This window comes from Phocoena sinus, chromosome 8 (genome assembly GCF_008692025.1).
Source record: "Phocoena sinus isolate mPhoSin1 chromosome 8, mPhoSin1.pri, whole genome shotgun sequence".
In the NCBI taxonomy this organism is placed as follows: Eukaryota; Metazoa; Chordata; class Mammalia; order Artiodactyla; family Phocoenidae; genus Phocoena; species Phocoena sinus.
The window spans coordinates 103,035,562-103,053,712 of record NC_045770.1 but is presented as its reverse complement, the minus strand read 5'-3'; the positions used below and the strand labels follow the sequence as shown (position 1 = coordinate 103,053,712).

Below are 18,151 nucleotides of genomic sequence, written 5' to 3'. Positions count from 1 at the left end.
TGAAGTGAAGGTCAATCCTTTCCTCCCTATGCCCTAGGTTGTCCCCACGATGTCACTGCCCCAGTCCTTGCCCAGCATTCAGTTCATCTGGAGTCATCCCCTTAGCAAGCCTTTCCTTTCCCACTTATGGGTCCCTGTGAAACAATAAAAAGAGAGAGGGCTGGGCTTGGTGTCAGAGACAAGTGGGGATTGAGTCCATCCCACCTGGGGATGTGACCTGGCCAAGGGATGTACCACTGAGCGGCAGCTTCCTCATATCTGAATCTGAACAAACGTAGTGGTGTCAGCCCAGCATTTGTTCCCCCTTCTCCTGCCAACAGCACCCCAGTACCCTCTGGAAGTTTCCCCTCCCTCACCCCCAGTCCCTATGGGACCCCAGCTTTAACTATTTCACCTTATCTCCTGGCCACAGTGACTGATGTCAGGAATAGCCACAGGACTAAAGCCAGACCAAGCAGAGCCAGGTCTGGGACCCTTGTTGGAAGTATTGGGAAAGTGGCAGGGGATGGAGGGATGCGCCCTCCTGGGGCAGCTAAGCTGGTGTTTCAGGTGGCCAGCTTACCACCTTGAGCCAGACCTGCCTGAGAATGTATCCAGCCGGGGGAGAGCAGATAGGGTGAGACAATGACTGCTGGTGACATTGCTTGGGCATCATGATCTAGCCCACCTGAAGCTGTTATACTCGAGACTTGTCAGTAGCTTAAGCTTAGTTAGATCATTTATGAAGCTAAGGATCCAGAGATAACTAATTTCCCATCTCTTATTGAGACTCCTTTGTAAGCATGAGAAATTTTTAGCAGATTTCATCAAATATTAAGTGCTGCTTCTTACATATGGACACAATCATTAACCCCCTTTTCATCAAATGTATTTCATTAGAAAAAAAACTCATCCCTGTTCTTGCATTCTGCCGTTTTTTCTTAGAATAATAATAATAAAATACAAGCCTGCTGTATGTGAGCAAAAAATTCATCAGTCGTTTATTAAGTGCATTTGTTAGAAGTTTAACAGATGATTATGGGACTTACTGTGCGCCAAGCACTGTTCTAAGCCCCTTACATCTATTACTTCATTAAATACTTATATTATTACAGTAAGGCACAAAGAGGTTAAACGACTTGCTCAAGATCAAGTTCCAGGCCCTGGGATCAAGCCCCTCCCCCCATTCCTCAATGTCCTTCCCAAAGAGCTCTTTCTCTGCAAAGCCTTTTCTGATCTCCCCAACAGGAAGTGCCCCCTGGCCGCCCCAGATGCCCTCACAGAGGCAGGCTGTCACCCTCCTGCCCTGCCCTGCAAGTCAGTGTGCTGGGCGTGTGTCCTACACCCCATCAGGTTGTGAACCCCTCTCAGCTGATGCTTAGCTTCCACACAGGCCCATCCATGGTTGTGGGCAGGAAGTCGACAGCCAGCCTCAGCCCCACCAGCAGTCGCCTGGCCTCTTTCTCTGCTCTCCATCATCCGAAGCTCCCTCGAGGTGCCCTGAGGAGGCAAATGAGGGGTGCTCATGGTGGGGGACCTGGAGAGAGGGGTCCTCATCCCCGGGCAGCTGAAGACCGCAGGCATCTCTTCAACCCCAGGAGGCGTGGGAAGGAATTGGGACAGGGTATATCAATGCATCCTGGCCTCTCCCAAACCAGCTGTGTGACTGTCACCTCCCGGTGCCTCAGTTTCCTCACTGGTAAAATGAGGAGGATGGTTAGGGAGAGTCCCTCAGGAACCTAGGAAAGTTCCTGTGGGAATGAGTAAAGCAGAAGTTTTTGACTCATCCAGGAAGCTTTTGGGGTTCCCGGATGGCAAGCTGCCTGCTGGATTTCACTTATGTATTCATTAATGGAGCACCTATTACGTGGTGGCAGTGTCTGAGGCACTGGGGGTGCTTCAGAGAGTAAGATGGGCAACGATCCGGCTGCCCAGGAGCTCACTCTGCAGCTCTGGTTTGGGGAGGCCTCTGAGCCTCCACCCACAGGGGGCAGCAGGTTTGGGACTAAAGGACCAGGCCCTTCCATGCTGGGTGTGGAGAAAGACTGAGGGTTTGGAGGTGAGAAGAGCGTCCTCCCACCAGCTCTGCCCACTTCCGCCAGGTGACCTTGCCTCTCTGGGCATTAGCTCCTCACCTTCTAAGTGAGAGTTTGGACTGGTTGGTCCTGAAGCCTGCTCTGCCAGCTTTGCATGGCCATTCATGGTTAAACATTACCCACTCTGTGTCCCTCCCTCCCTGCCACTCCTCAGGGAGATCAAGCCATAAACGCTGCCTTCTTCCATCTTCCTCCAGGGCTGTGGGCCTCTGAGAGGGGCCACAGGCATACTTGCTGACTGTCTCCTCTACACCTGAAGCTAGGGTCTTGAGAGGGGAAGACTGGTGGTCCAGGTCTGGGGCTGGGGGCTTAGAGTGGGGATACTTGGGCCCTAGCCTCCCCCCACCCCATCTGCCTCCAGATGTTTTTTCTTGGTTACATCATGCAAGGCTCTCTGGATCCTTCCCTGAGGAGCTCATGGCTTAATGAGCCCCTCAGGTGCCCTCCTCAGGTAAGATGCCTCAGCCCTCCTGGTTTCTGGGAAACAAAAATAACTCAGAGAGGCCCTTCTCCCATGCCCTTCACAAGCAAGGAGGGCCAGGCCCAGCTGTCATGCCCAGCCCCACCCACCCAGGTGTTTTAAATTATGAGGCTGCATAATTAATCCTGTGTACCCATAAATCTCAGGAGTGGGAATGGATCCTAGCCAATATGCAAAGAGCTCTCTTCTCATCTCATTCTTTTCGGTCTTCAAATCAACTTTGTAAGTAGGTATAATTTCTTCGTCATCCACAGCATACATACAAGAACACTGAGGCTCCAGGTGATAGACCTGGTGAGTAGAGTGCCAGGTGTCAGAGTCAAGTCTGACTCTAAAGCCCAAACTGGTTTCATACCCACTTCATAGCATAGCAAGAGACTATTACAGTTAATGCCCTGCTCATGACAGACATCACTAATCAATCATGGCATGGCAGACATTGCTAATCAATTGCAGTGTTCTTTTCTAGTAAGCTCAGAGGCAGCTGTGAACTCCTAAACACAGTACTCCAGGACACCATTTCCTATCAGAAGATCGAATCCACAGAATTTGCCATTCCGGTGAGCCCACACCATCAGCCTTGAGTCCTCAGGACTCAGGCACAACCCCCAGATGCTCTAGTCAGCAGGGCACAGGACTCTTCACTGTACGTCAGTTGCTGTGTTGTTCTTGGAGAGGGATTAATGGCTCCACCATCCCCTGAACTGTTGTCCCTTCCAAGCATGGTCTCTCTTACAGACACAACAACCATACAGGTTTGCTTGGGGCTTCAGGTTTTTTTAGGTCTTTAATAGAAGTTTTTATTATGAAACATTCAGGTATACCCCAAAGTGTAGTTAATAATATTATCACAGACAATTGTGTTCCCACAGTTGAAGCAACCAAACATCCCTGACACAACCGAAATCCCTGTGTGTCCCCTTCAGTCCATCTCTCCCTCCACCCCCACCAGGCTACCACTCTCTGAATTTTGTGTTTCTCATTCTCATGCATATTTTTATACTTTTCTCACATAATTACATATCCATATTATTCAACATTACAGAAATTATTTCTGTTCAGATCTTGTTGCCACTTATCATTTTCATACAATTGGATGTTATGAACTTTTAGGCACGATGATAAGTGCAGCTTTGAATCTTCCACCGTATCATAATTGTGAATATTTGTTGAGCCCTCATTCTACACCAGGCATGCTTTTAGGTGCCTTACCTGCCTTAACTCATTTACCCTTCACAACAAAATTATTTTTATCCCCACTTTACAGATTTAGAAACAGAGGCACAGAAAGGTGAAATTATGTACCCGAGTCACATAGCTTGGAAGCTGTGCTCTTAATTGCTAGACATCACTCTCTCTACTGCTGCGTGGTCTGTTGTATGAAAACACAGTCATTAGCCATCTGTTCTCCTATTTAAGGGCCGTTGCTTATTTTTGCAGACATGCCTCAACTTTAGTCTCACAGGGTTTGGGGGTGGTTTTATTATCTTGCTTAGTTCCAACATCAAGCCTGTGAGTGGATGTCTGTATCATCTCCCTTTACAAATGAGGAAGCTAAGGCTCAGAGAGGGTAAATCGCCTTCTCAAAGCTGCACAGCTCCAGCAAACCAGAACCTGGGCTCCTGCAACTGTAGAGACCAGGGGTTCTCCCGTATCCCATGTGAGCCCTCGGTTCCCACTGGCTTCCTCTTGGCTCTGTCCATGGCAGCCTGCCCTCCCTCTCCCAGAACACCCCTCCCCACACCTGGCATCCAGGCTCCCTCCTCTCGCCACCCTCCACCGTCCTCCTTCCAGAGAAGGGGCCCAACCGGAAGGCCAGTTTGTGTTAGGAAATTCCAGCCACATGAGCCAACCCAAGCCTGGGATTCTGAGCAGCCAGTGGCTTTAGGAGAAACTGAAACTTGGCTTGCTGGGGGTGGAGTGGTCACGGGGGATTTAAAGAGCTGCCACTTCCTGGGGTTCCCAGAGGGTACTGGAAGGTCACAGCGGAGGAGGGACGCCCTGAACCGGGTGTGAGCCTCTGTTCTCCTGCCCCACCATGCACCTCTGTGGGGCTGATGGGCCGCTGATCAGGATGGTGAGTACAGGGGCCAGGTTCAGGGGATGAGAAGGGGAATATGCCCCAGGGTGCCCGGTGCCAGCTCTGTTCACATGGGCTGTGTGGCCGAGGGCTCACACACCCTCTCTCTGGGCCTCAGTTTCATCAGGGGATTGGATCGAGGGCTCTCCTGCTCTCACATTGCAGATCCAGCCTCCAGTTTAGAACTTAGCCTCTGAATACTGCTCTCTCCTAACCTACCTGTTCGCTCACTGCCATTACGGGAGCCTTCTCTTTCCTCCCCGAGTTCTCTAGCCATGGTTCCCTTGGAACCTTGCCTCTCTCCCAGGACCCAGGTACCAGAGGCCCACCCACTTCTCTCTCTGCAGGTCTTTCCCCCAGGCTCCAGTCTCTCAGTCCCCGCATCACCAGGAAGGGGCCTGCTATGGCCATGAACCTAGGAGCACAGAGTCCTCCACCAGGGAGGCCAGGGTCTTGCCTGAGGTCCCTACACTCAGAACACACCTCCCAGAGTGAACTGTGGGAGGGCGAGTTGGGCTGTGGGGTCTCCAATGTTCCCTCTTGTCTGACCTTCCAGAGCCCTGGGCATTTGGATTAAACATTTCATCTAAGTTTCATGAACCCCAGTGTAGGGGGAGGGTCACAGCTGTCAACCTTTGAGTCCACTCTTCTATCAGAAGGGACTCGATTCACCCATTCTAGGCTGCTGTCCCCCTAGAATGCAAGCAACTTGAGGGCGGGAAGTTTTGCCTCTTTTCTTTGTTGCTGTGTCCCCATAGCTCAGTGTGTGTCACATAGTAGGTGCATAAGAAATATTTGTTGCGTAAGTGAATATCAGCTTTGGGCCTGAGCTAGGCATGGGAATATGGAGTGAAATCAGAACCCCCGCCCTGCCCTTACAGACAGAGCTCATGGCTAGAGAAATCAACACCTCGACCGTGGAAGTAATAGCAATCAGAACAAGAGCGGCTGACTTTTATTAACCCCTGCCTGCTTTATGTCCTGCGAGGAAGGCGCTGGTGCCTCCACTGTATGGATCAGGTAGCTGGGCACAGAGAAGTGAGTGATCTGCCCAGAGTAGCACGGCTGATAAGGAGACGGTGGGTGTGAAGTCGGTCCTGTCTGGGTTTGAATCCTCGCTTGTGCTGCCCCATCGTGAGCTGTGAGCAGGACACGTGGGTGAGGCTGGCAATCCACCGAGGAGTGCTGTGTCTGTGATGGGGTGTGTGGACACCGAGGGAGCCAGAGAGGGCTTCGAGGAGGAGGGGGACCCTCGGGGACTTGATTCAAGAAGGGTATGGCTTTACAGCTGGCCAGCCCCTGCCAGGACCCCTGAGCTTTTGGCCTGTCTCCCTACAGGACCCTGAGGAACATCAGAGGCAGCTGAAGAAGAAACAGAATAACCGTGCGGCCGCCCAGAGGAGCCGGCAGAAGCACACGAACAAGGCGGATGCCCTGCACCAGGTGGGGGATGCCTCCCTTCCCATTCCTGATGTCACTTACCTGGCCCGGCCACCTCTTCTCTGTCCCGCCTATGAGCAGTTACCCCTGCACTGCCGTATGTGCCAGGGGGCCTGAGTTTGGGAGGAGGGAAGGGCTTTGCAACTGAGATTTGGAAATTCCTGGGTGTTGAGTAGAAACCGTGTGCCAGACACACGCTGGGCTCCAGGGACACGACAGTGCGTCCTCAGCCCGGGCCTACCCTCAAGGCACCCCCAATTTAGGGGGAGGAGACAAGGAGGGAGGCAAACAGGGAAAACCTGGCTCAGTGACCAGCTGAGGCACTGGTTACAATGCAGCTCCTGGCCCCTCCCCACCCAGGACCCACCTCCGGAGGTGCTGCACTCTGATGGACGGGTTCTGATGGGTTTGGCCAAGACCACGCTGTGAGAAACTGGTTCAGGGTTAAGATGGGCTGGCTTTCGAGTCCCAGCTGGGGCACTCATTAGCTGCAAGTCACTTCCTTCACTGAGCTTCACTGTCCTCATGTGAAAACGGGGACAATAATCCCTGCCCGCGGGCAGGACCCCTGTGGAGACTAGAGAAGGCAAAGGAGCCCGGTGGGAAGGGGGGTGCTCAACTCACACTTGCCTCTTCACCTTGGATGGTAACCTGACCTTGGAGCTTCCCTTCTACCTCTATGCAGAGAGAAAGGACACCACCAGTTCCATCCCAGGGGCTCGATTAGGCTGGGTTCAGGACCTGGCCTTTGGGAGGGCTGCATACCTGTTAGTCCTTATAGCAATGAGTAACATTCAGAGCCCTCCACACCCCAAGGCCCTACACTCTCTGTAACCCCGCCCCCACCTGTCCACTGCCCTCTCCTAACATCCTACACCCTGTTCTCTCCGTTCCTTCACTGGCCAAGCACATCCAGCCTCAGGGGCTCCCCCTGGCTGCTCCGTCTACCTTCAGACAGCAGCCTAGCTAGATCCTCACTTCTTTCTGGTTGTTGGTTCAAATGTCACGTCCTCAGAAGGAGGTGGTCTTTCTAAACATCTGATCTAAAGAGACCTCTCCCATTACTCGGCTTTATTTTTCTGGTTAGTACTGACTTTCTATCACATATTTAGATGTGATCACTGCTTGTCTTCCTCACCAGACTGTAAGCACTCTGAGGGCAGGGACCTATTCTGTTCCCTGCTGCTTCCCCATCACCTGGACCAGTGCCTGACAAATAGAAGGGACTCAATAGTTCCCTGTGGAGCGAATGATGGAGTCAGGGTAAAGTGCTTTGGGAACACATAGGTGGGAGCGACACACGGGTAGTTGGGTCAAGGTGGTATAGAGATGAAGCCTGAACTGGTTTTCAGGGATGAATAGGAGTTTTCCAAATGGATGAAGGTAAGAAAAGGCATTTCAGGCAAGTGAAATAGGGCTGGCGTGGCCATAAGAGAGTAGCACCCTGTAGAATGCATGAGAATGAGGACTGATGCCCAGGATGGCGCCTGCCTGGCAGTGGTAGAGACTTCATGCGTTCGTTTATTCCTTCCTTCCAGAAATGCCTATTGAGTATCTCCTGTGTGGTAAGCACAATTCTAAGCATTGGAGATACAGCTGTGACGACAGCAGACAAAAGCCCAGCTCACCCTCCCCAGGGCTCGTATTTTCATGGGGGGTGCCGGACAAATAAATGACCTATGAGGTATTTGGGATATCAGATGGTGATACGTGCTTTGGTAAAAAGTAAAGCAGGGAAGAGGGAAGGGACTGCGGCACGTGGGGTGATAGAAACCTAACTAGGGAAGCCGTCCCGGAGGAGGTGACATTTGAGCAGCCTGAAGGTGGCGAATGAATGAATGAGTGAACGAATGAGTGAGGGGCGAGTGACTCAATTTCTGGAGGTGAATTGAAGCCTTTGGAGAATTTAGGTGAAGGGTGACCTAATGACATGTTTTTAAAATGTCTCCACATTCCACGGCAGAAACTAGCTTGGGAGTGGGGCTGCGGGTGGCTTTGAGGCCTGTTAGAACTTTGAGTCCATGGCTTAAGCAACATTTTAATGCGAAACACCCTTGCAGCTTCTTCTTTTAAAAAGTGTCCATAAAGGGGGGTAGGTGGGGGAGGGGGCCAAAGGAAGTCACTGAGCCTGATGAGCTGTGGAAATAAAGTTCCTTCTGCGTTTTCCACCATTGCTGTCATCATAAATGGTTGTTTAGAACTGCTGTCCCACTGGGACAGAACCCAGGGTTCAGCAGAACAGAACCTAAATGCGGAACAGAACACACCTGTGCTACCAACCTGTAAGACATGACCCTGGACTCCGGCCACGGTGCCTCAGTGGGAAAGTTCTGGGCACTGGGGTGGTCTGGCAGTGGCACTAAGCCGCCTAGAGGTGTCCAGGACAGAGGACATCTAAGTTGTCACAAAAAGGCCGTGTCAGGATTAGCCTGAGGATGGGGGTGCTGGAAGCGTCCAGGCAAGGGAGAACGGAATTGTGGCAAGGAAGCAGCGTCCATATGGGGAACAGGAAGTAGGGGCATCAAGAGAAGTCGGAGAGATAAAACTGGAGGTGTGAACTGGGGCCACCATGCACAGGGAGTCATTAGAGACTTTAAAGGGCTTCAATGTTCGATTAACGACGCAATCACTGAATGTCTCCTCTGGGCCAAGAGATCTGGGTGGTTTGGGGGGCACGCCAGTTAGGAGGCTGGTGGAGCTCCCAGGCTGACTAGCTCAGGGACCTGGCAGCAGGGATGGAGAGCAGGCAGATCTGAGCCCTAGCAGGTGGGTGAGTTGGGGGGACTTGCTGGTGTTACGGAAGGCTGGCCAGAGAGTAGCCAAAGGGCATTCAGACGGCGGTGGCATCCTTCCTCCTAAATCGAGGACCCTGGGGGATTGGGAAATAGGGCTCTTGCTGGGCCCCTGATTCTGGCTGACATAACGCTCCCCACCCATCTGCTTCTCCCCCCAGCAGCATGAGTCACTGGAGAAACACAACCACACCCTGAGGAAGGAGATCCAGGCCCTTCAGGCTGAGCTGGCGTGGTGGAGTCGGACCCTGCACATGCATGAGCGCCTGTGCCCCATGGACTGTGCCTCCTGCTTGGCTCCGGTGTCCCCTGGTCACTGGGGCCAGGCTGAGTGGCCCCCAGGCCCCGTGTGCCCTGGACAACATGGCTGCCAGGAACAGCCAGGCCCGTTCCAGACCCCGGTCTCCTCTCCGATGGCTCTGCAGCTCTCTCCAGATCCACAGCCTCATGGTTCCCCTGGCCTCCTCTTGTCCCCTCTGCCCTCACTGTCCCTTGGTCCCGCCCCTGTCACTGCATCCTCTGCCCAGCCGTCCCTTAGCCCTGTCCAATCTGCCTCGCCCACTGGCTCTGGCCTGCTGAGGTCTTCCTCCAAGCTCAGCACCCTCCTGCCCAGCCCCCCAGCCCAACCTCCCCCTCTACAGTCCCTCGGGCTGGAGCACCCCACCAGGGGGAAGCTGGCATCCTCAACCCACAGCCCCTCAGCTCCTCTGGGGCTGGGCTTTCTGCAGGGCAGGGAGCATAAAGCCTGCTTCCCCCGCAACGGATCAGCAAGGGCCCCACCCCCTCTGGCCTTCCCCTTGCTCTCCTCTGCTCAAGTCTACTTCTAACCTGGCCCCCAGAGCTGGGCTGGCCCCTTCCTTGGACTCAGGAAGCAGCCTCAGCACGTGGGCATCTCCTCTGTTGCCACTGGAAGCTGCCTTTATTGGCTGGCCAGCTGAACCAGTATTTCACCAGGGAAAGGAAGCCGTTACTGTGTGCCCACCACTCTGCCAGGTCCTGTCACCGCTACTTTCTTATTTCAACCTCATGGTCATCCTGCAGAATCCAGACTGTCAGTCTGTTTTTCAGGAGTGGGAAGGAGACACGCTCAGAGAAGCCAGATGACTTGGCTAAGGTCACACAGCCTTTCTTGGGACCTGAAACACCACGATCTGCTCCTCCTCCTAGTGGGGTCATGGCCCAGGCACCGCAGGGGCTGAAGTCCTAGAAACTGAGAACTAGTGTGAGAGGCTTAAGTGCTGGGAGTGGGGAGGGGCTCTCCCTTCTGCTTTGTGATTCCCAGGGCCACAGAGCCTTGCAGTCTCTGAAACCTTGCCCTCTCTGAGGCAGGTCCAGAGTCCAAGCCTGGGTGGGGAGGGGCCAGGCAGGAGCCCAGAAGTGAATTCTTTCTGTTATTTTCAGTGCCAAAGAACTGAACCTGTGGGTTGGAGTTGGGGACAAGCCTGGAGCAGTCCCCCCCTGGGATTTCTACATGCTGAGTACCCATAGCCATACCATGACCTTGGGGACATTGCCAAGGGTTAGCTCTCCAGGCTACTCCCCAATAACTCCATGGGCCATGGTGGGTGGACTTCTGAGAGCATTCACGTCATGCATAAAAGGCAGGTGGAAAGAATGAGGGAAGGACCAGGTGCAAAGTTATGTTTAAGCAAGTGCTGGACTTGAACCTGGCCGCGGTGAGAACTGTGTCTTCTCCGGCATCACCCCCATCCCTGTGCAGCCCTCAGGCCTTCATTACCCTCAGGCCCCTCTGAGCAGTGCCCCTCATTGCTCTTTGGCCTGATGGCAGCTGGAAGAGCAGGGGCTTGGGGCTAGGTGGGAGCTCAGCTGTAGCGGCTGCTTGGGGATGGGGGTGGGGTGGGGGGTGGTGGCTTCTCACTCAGTCTCAGGACAAACACTGTAAGGGGCCTGAGATGAGAAACTCCAGCTCTTCACCCAGATTTTCACACACATGTAAACAGACACTATGCTAGTATCTGACAAACTCCAGGATGCTGAGTACAAGTCTTGGTACCTAGACTTTATGGTAAATAAAGTGTTGTCCAATTCTTTTTGCTTTGGTTAGTTGTTTAAAGCTCTGGCTGTACTTTGCACTACTGAAACCAAAGGGCCTTTGCAAGAAGAGGGAACAGTCTAGAATCTCAGAGGTGGGTGATCCCTCGTAGACCTCCTAATCCAACCCCCCTTCCCATACTGCAGATGAGGAAACTGAGGCCTCGAGATGGGATGGAAGTGCTTGGACTCATGCAGTAAGAGGAGGTGTCATGGCCACAGGATTGTGGATGGCTGCAGAGATGGGGTCACCAGTAGGTTCAGGGAGAACAGACTGGTGGGAGGGAAGCCAAGATGCTGTCGGTTGGAGGTCTGGGACAAGAGTCGATATGATGTACGGTGCTCCAGGGCTCACAGGGAGATGAGGATGCTGTGGTCTGGCTTGTGTCTGTATACCCTAAAATTTGTCAGGCACTCTGTGTTTAACTCGGGTTAACTCAACGATGACTCTAATAACTCTGCAAGGTAGATATACTTATTACCCCTCTGTTTGGAAGGGGAAAGTGAAGCCCAGAGGTGTTAAGGTCACATAGCTAGGAAATGGTATAGGGTCAATGTAACTTTTAGGAGCACTTAACCACAGGTGATCCTGCCTTCTACCTTCCCAGAACCTTCCCTGTAGGCCCGGAATGGAGGAGCCGAAACATGCCCATAGATGTGACCCAAGAAGGTAAAACCCTACTTTAAGCTCAAAACAAGAGAGGGGAGTCACTTAATTGACGTTGGTACATTCACACCCTGAACAGATGCTAAGAACAAAGAATGCTTTGAAGAATATTTAGTAAGGTGAGAAAATGCTTCTGACATATCAAGCAGAAAAAATAGAATGTGCAACTGTCACTATAGTGTGATATTATGTTTGTTTAAAAATACAGACAGAATCAAAGGAGTGCAAGGAGGTGTTGTAGATTTTTAAGGGAGATGAGCTAATATCTGTGAATTCCCAAACTGTAAACACAGCTACCACTGTAGCAGAAGCCTTCCACATGGTTGAACATATCCTAGAAATCTGTATCTGGGTGTATCTATTGCTGCATAATAAATTAGTCCAAAACTCAGTGGCTTAATCAACAAACATGTATCATCTCAGTCCCTGTGGAGTGGGAATCTGGGCATAGCTTAGCAGGTACCCCTGGCTCAGGGTGTCTCACGGGCTCCAATCTAAGTGTTGTCCGGGGCTGCAATCATCTGAAGGCTCAAGTGGGAGGATCCACATCCAAGCTCACTCGTGTGGCTGTCTGCGGGCCTCAGAAGGTCCACCCCCAAGCTTAGTCACAAGGTTGTTGGCAGGATTGAGTTTCTGGAGGGCTGTTGGACTGAGGACCTCAGGTTCTTTTTCTTTTCTTTTTAATATTTATTTATTTATTTGGCTGTGCAGGGTCTTTAGTTGCAGCACACGAGATCTAGTTCCCTAACTAGGGATCAAACCTGGGCCCCCTGCACTGGGAGCGCAGAGTCTTAACTGCTGGACCACCAGGGAAGTCCCCCTCAGGTTCTTATAGGCTGTGGGTTGGAGATATTATTTCCTTGCCACTTGGGCCTCTCCACAGGGCCGCTCAACATGGCAGCTGCTTCCCTCAGAGCAAGTAAGCTAGAGAGTGAAAAAAGGTGAGCAATACAGAAGCCACAGTCTTTTTGTAACCTAATTTCAGACATGACATCCTGTCACTTTTACTATATTCTATTGAGTAGAGACAACTCACTAGATCCAGCCCATGCTGAAGAAGAAAAGATTCCACAAGGGCATAAAACCCAGAAGGCAGGATCGTTGGGGGACATCTATCTTAGAGGCTGCCCATCACACTGGGTGACAACCGGCACTTTCTTGGATCCCTTCTTTCTCCTTTTATCAGCACTAGCAGCTGGCTTTCTCTGGGGAGACCATTTCTTTAGAAGGAAACAATTTTGAACCTTTTGCGGCAGTGGCAATGCCCCTACAGTGGGCAGAGAGGATCTGGTAGGTTTGAGGCTGCAGCAAGGCTGGAGATCCACAGCCTCAAGGCAGCCTTGCAGCAAGTACAATGCAGACGCTCACTCCTCAGAATGACCTTTGAAGTGATGCATGAACGGTCAGTGCTGAAACAGCAGGTAGGTGTGGGCCAAGAGTCTTCTGTGCTTTGAAAAGTAATCACTCACTGGAGGACTAAAGTTTAAATTCAATTTAAACTCTTTGAGCTGTTATTTTTTTTTTCTGGTATTCACCTCTATAGTGGGTTGAATGGTAGCTCCCTAAAAGATAAGTCCACCCATAGTCTGTGAATGTGTCCTTATTTGGAAAAAGGGTCTTGCCGATGTAATTAGGTTAAGAATCTCAAGATTAAATCATCCTGGATTGTCCAGGTGGGCCCTAAGTCCAATGACCAATAAGAGGAGGTCGCTAGTAATGGGAAGAGAAGACACAAAGAAGAAGGTCATGTGAAGACAGAAGCAGAGATAGGCAGCCTCAAACCAAAGAATGTCTGGAACCACCAGAAGCTGGAAGAGGCAAAGAAGGCTTCTCCCCTATGGAACTTCAGAAGGAGTAGGGAGAGCCGTGAGGAAGCTGTTGTACTCATCCAGGTGAGTAATGGCGGTGGCCATGACCAGGGGGTAGCAGGGAGGTGGTAAGATAAGGCCTGATTCAGGGTGTGCTTTATAGATAGAGCTGATGGGATGTGCTCATGGATTGGATGTGGGGAAAGGGAGGAAGGAAGGATGAGGCTGCAACTTGGGGCCTGAGCAACTGGTGGTTGGCAGTGCCAAAGACCAAGAAAGATTCGGAGAGGAGCAGCTTGGAGTGGGTGTGTGTGGCAGGGAGGGGAGATCAGGAGGCCTGTTTTGGCCATGTCAAGTTTGAGATGCCTATTTGCCATCTAACTGAATAGAAAAAGAGTTTGGCAATTAGGGGAATGGTCAAGACTGGGTATATAAATTTGGAAGCCAGCAGTGTACAGATGGGTGGGTGGACACTGAGGACCAGATAAAATGATCTGTGAAGGCCCTTGCAGCTGTGTCTCTATGTGGGCCTCCTCTTCTTGTGCCCCAGAGCTCTCTCAGCCTGGCACTCCTTCCCTCCTGCACGCCCAGAATCTGCCCCCATCCTTTCTCGTCAAATGCTTCTTCCTCCAGGAAGCCTCCTATGACCCTCCAAGATAAAAATGACCCCCTCAGGCTCCTAATCACACCCATGTGCCTTTCACCAGCATCTATCATTTTCCTTCTTGTGTGACTGTGGCTTTTTATCTTTCCATCTCTCTCAATGGCAGCAACTAGTCAAGCCCTCCATGAGTACTTTTAAACAGCTCATTCACTGGGAGGCAGTAAAGCATGATGGTGAGAGAGCTTGAGCTCCAGGGTCAGATAGGATTGGGTTCATGTCCCAGCTCCACTACTTCCTGGCTCAACTTCTTCAAGCCTCAGATTTCTTATCTGAAAACTGGGAACTGAAAAATGTACCCACCCACAATCTACCCTATGTATATGTGTGTATGTGTATACATATCCATATATACATGTAAATATAAAATATATTATATATGTAATAGAAAAGCATATGTTCACCAAAAGACATGAACAGAATTTTTATATCAGGAATATGGATAAGGGTAGAAAACTGGAAACAACCCAAATGCCCCATCAAGAGTACAACAAATAGGGACTTCCCTGGTGACACAGTGGTTAAGAATCCGCCTGCCAGTGCAGGGGACATGAGTTCGAGCCCTGGTCCAGGAAGATCCCACATGCTGTGGAGCAACTAAGCCCCTGTGCCACAACTACTGAGCCTGCGCTCTAGAGCCCGCGAGCCACAACTACTGAGCCCACGTGCCACAACTACTGAAGCCCGTGCGCCTAGAGCCCATGCTCCACAATGAGGGAAGCCACAATGAGAAGCCCGCACACCGCAACGAAGAGTAGTCCCCACTCGCCGCAACTAGAGAAAGCCCGTGCACAGCAACGAAGACCCAACTCAGCCAAAAATAAAAATAAATAAAAAGTTTAAAAGTAGAAAATAGCTAATCTATGCTGTTAAAAGTCAGGGTTATGGTTACAGTTGGAGGATAGAACCTCGAAGGGGACAGGAGGGCCCTCTGGGATGCTGATAATATTCTGTTTCTTGAGCTTTGTGGTGGTTACATGAATGTATTCACTGTACGAAAATTCACTGAGCTGTATGTTTATGAAATGTGCTGTTTCCTGTTATGTCTTATATACTTCAATAGAAAAGGGTGGATGTAAGGAGCACATCACAGTCCCTGGCATATAGCAAGTGAGCAATAAATATAAGCTACCGCAAAGGAATGAATGAAAGAACCCATGCCTTGGCCCCAAGTGAAGCCATTAACAATCAGAACCATGGACAGGTCAGAATCTGCATTCAAGGATGGCTGGAGGAGAAGGAAGAGATCTCTGGTCTGATACAGGGGACTCGAGGCAGGAGAGAATCTAAGACATTTCCTCTGAGATTAGCAGTTCAGTTCCTTCTGAAGGGCACTCCTATCATACAGAAAGGAGAATATTCCTAGGGGACCATGGGTATCCGTGTGTGTGTTCATGCAGAATTTCATTCCATTTTAAAAAGTCTGCAGCCCCTTGTTTTTCTAAGCCAGTGAATGCTGAAATCTCCCTAGAGAGGCCAGTCCTGGATCCAGGACATCCCCGTCTTGCTCAGGTTCTTGCAGGCTTTACTCACAATCTTGGGCTTGTGTTTATCTAGTTAGTGGGGAGAGGGAAGGACTCCAGGCAGGGTAAAAATAACCTATGATGGAAGATTTCTCAGTCATGCGCAGGCTCCAGGAAGGAAGGCATATTTTATATCAATTTAATGAGCTGCTTCATCTGGTAGTGATTTCCCTGTTACTGGGAGCATCCACATAGAGGCTTCACAAAAACCTGCCAGGATACTGCAAGGAGGACTCCTACAACATGAAGAACTTACCCAGGTGAATGCTGAGGGCACGCCAAGACTAAAATTCTATTATTTAATTCAACACAAAATTTCCTTGAATGCATGAACTGCTTCTCTCTGCACTGCTCCTCTCACAAGCATGTTTCCTTTTCCCTAAGACTTAAAATATTTCATGCTCAGTAGGAAATTTGAAAAGCCAGGGGGAAATTATCTATACCATTTAATACTACCCAGCAATAAAAAGGAGTGAATTACAGAGACACATACCAACTTGGATGGATCTCAAGGGCATTATGTTGAGTGGAAAAAGACAATTTCAAAAGGCCACCTACTGTAAGATTCCACTACGTAACACTCTGAAAATGACAAAATTATGGAGAACAGATTAGTGGTGGCAAAACTAATCCCATCACCATAACACCCCAGACTGCGAGCCACGTGGCACAGAGCAGTCCTCTTGGGTTCTCTTACCCTCCTGTTCTCCACCGAGGCACCCCTTCCTAATAAAGTCTCTTGCTTTGTCAGCACGTGTGTCTCCTCGGAAAACTCATTTCTGAGTGTTAGACAAGAGCCCACTCTCAGGCCCTGGAAGGGGTCCACCTTCCTGCAACGAAATGGCTTAATAATTCACAACACCGTCAGAATTTGATCAGCAGGAAGTGGATGGGAATGTGCTGGGCTTTGGAATCACAAAGACCCATACCCATCTGAGTGTTCCAGTTCTTTTATATATATATTTATTTATTTATTTTTGGCTGCATTGGGTCTTAGTTGCTGCGCGCGGGCTTTCTCTAGCTGTGGCAAGCGGTGGTGCTCTTTGTTGCAGTGTGTGGGCTTCTCATTGCGGTGGCTTCTCTTGTTGCAGAGCACAGGCTCTAGGCGCGCGGGCTTCAGTAGTTGTGGCTCAGAGGGCTCTAGAGCGCAGGCTCAGTAGTTGTGGCTTGTGGGCTTAGTTGCTCCGCAGCATGTGGGATCTTCCCGGACCAGGGCTGGAACCCGTGTCCCCTGCATTAACAGGCAGATTCTTAACCACTGCGCCACCAGGGAAGCCCAGTGTTGTAGTTCTTGAATGTCCACAAGTCGCTCCCGTTTTGGAGCCTCTTTAGAACTGAGATAGTAATACTGCTGTACAGCACCGGGGTGAGGACTAAAGGAGAGCGTGTACGAAAAGTGCTACCACGACGCTCCACACACAGTAGGGGCTCCGCAGTCTACAGCACCGGACCTTCCCCTGCCAGGCGCGCAGTACCAATGGGCGGACAAGCCCGGGAACCACAGAATGGCGCTGAACTTCTGTGCTCCAGCGGGTGGGGCGCGTGGGGCCCGGGGCCGCCCCGGCTCTTGGCCTCGCGCGACCCCTGGACGCTGTCGGAGCGGCGCGCACGCGCAGACCGCGGCCAGGCCTCGGAGCGTGCGTCCACCAGGTGACCCTGGAGCGCAGCTGCGCGTGCGCCAAGGGCCTGGCCGGAACGCGGCTCTAACGGAGGCGAGGGCGAGCGGCCGGGCCTGTCGTCGAGTCAGCCAGCCAGGCTTCGTGAGAGGTCGACGCCTGCCTTTTTCAGAGAGCAGTTATTAGTGGGTACCCCGGCCGAGGCCACTTTGATGAGGCACGAAGAGCCCTTATGAGAAAGAGCCCGGCCGAGCCTGGGAGGTCCTCGGGTCAGAGGTAACGGTCGGCACTGGCCTGGTGCTCTGGTGGGGTTGGCGCCCTACTCTGAGGGAGATTTCAGACCCCAGCCCCACTCCACAGCTGCCCCCTGAGGCAGCCTTCGCAGCTCCGGGCCCTTCTGGAAGCCCAGTGCACACGACGCCTGGGCTGTGCCCAGCGCAGGGCCTCGTGGTCGGGGCGGCAGGCCTGGCGCACAGGTCGCAGGCGGTGGAGGTGCGAGGGGGAGCCGGGCGGGCAGGGAGGGAAGCCGGGCGGGCGCCGCGAGCTGTTTCCGCATCCCCTTCCACGGGCGAGTGAGCAGCGCCGAGGCGAAGATCCCTGTCCGGGGGCTGTTCTTGCCGCCACACCACACCCAGCACGAATGCTGCCTCTGGCAGAGAACCAGTCTTCTTAGGCCCCCAGCTCCGCTCACCGCACCCCTTTGAAAAAAGAGAAAAAAAAAAACCACCCACAAAAGTGATCATTCTGTCCATAGCCATCCTCTAACCCAGGCTTAGCAGTTGCCCTGAAAACAAGTCTTCCATCGCAACGTGTCTTGTCACATCATGTCTTAATGATTTGAATGAGTTTCTGGCTTTCAGATGCCTGACTGAATCTGCGTCAGGGCACTCAACTCTCTCTGTTCAGCTACTCAGGTCCTTGAACGTTGGCATCTGGGAAGGGTACACTCGGCCGTA

At 51.7% G+C, this 18,151-nt stretch overlaps 1 protein-coding gene across 5 annotated transcripts; it reads left to right on the top strand.

The window, feature by feature from the left end:
- The first annotated feature begins 4,433 nt into the window (after positions 1-4,433).
- Positions 4,434-10,931, top strand: BATF2 (basic leucine zipper ATF-like transcription factor 2). Of its 5 annotated transcripts, none has more exons than XM_032641923.1 (4): positions 4,529-4,633; positions 5,518-5,656; positions 5,975-6,079; positions 9,033-10,931. In XM_032641923.1, the coding sequence occupies exons 2-4, from the start codon at positions 5,648-5,650 to the stop codon at positions 9,693-9,695; spliced, it is 777 nt and encodes a 258-aa protein (XP_032497814.1). In that variant the 5' UTR covers positions 4,529-4,633; positions 5,518-5,647; the 3' UTR covers positions 9,696-10,931. The 5 variants fall into 5 exon arrangements, with proteins under 5 accessions (XP_032497810.1, XP_032497811.1, XP_032497814.1 ...); XM_032641922.1 differs by having other exon boundaries at positions 9,030-10,931; XM_032641921.1 differs by having other exon boundaries at positions 5,518-5,674; positions 9,030-10,931.
- The last annotated feature ends 7,220 nt before the right edge of the window (positions 10,932-18,151 follow it).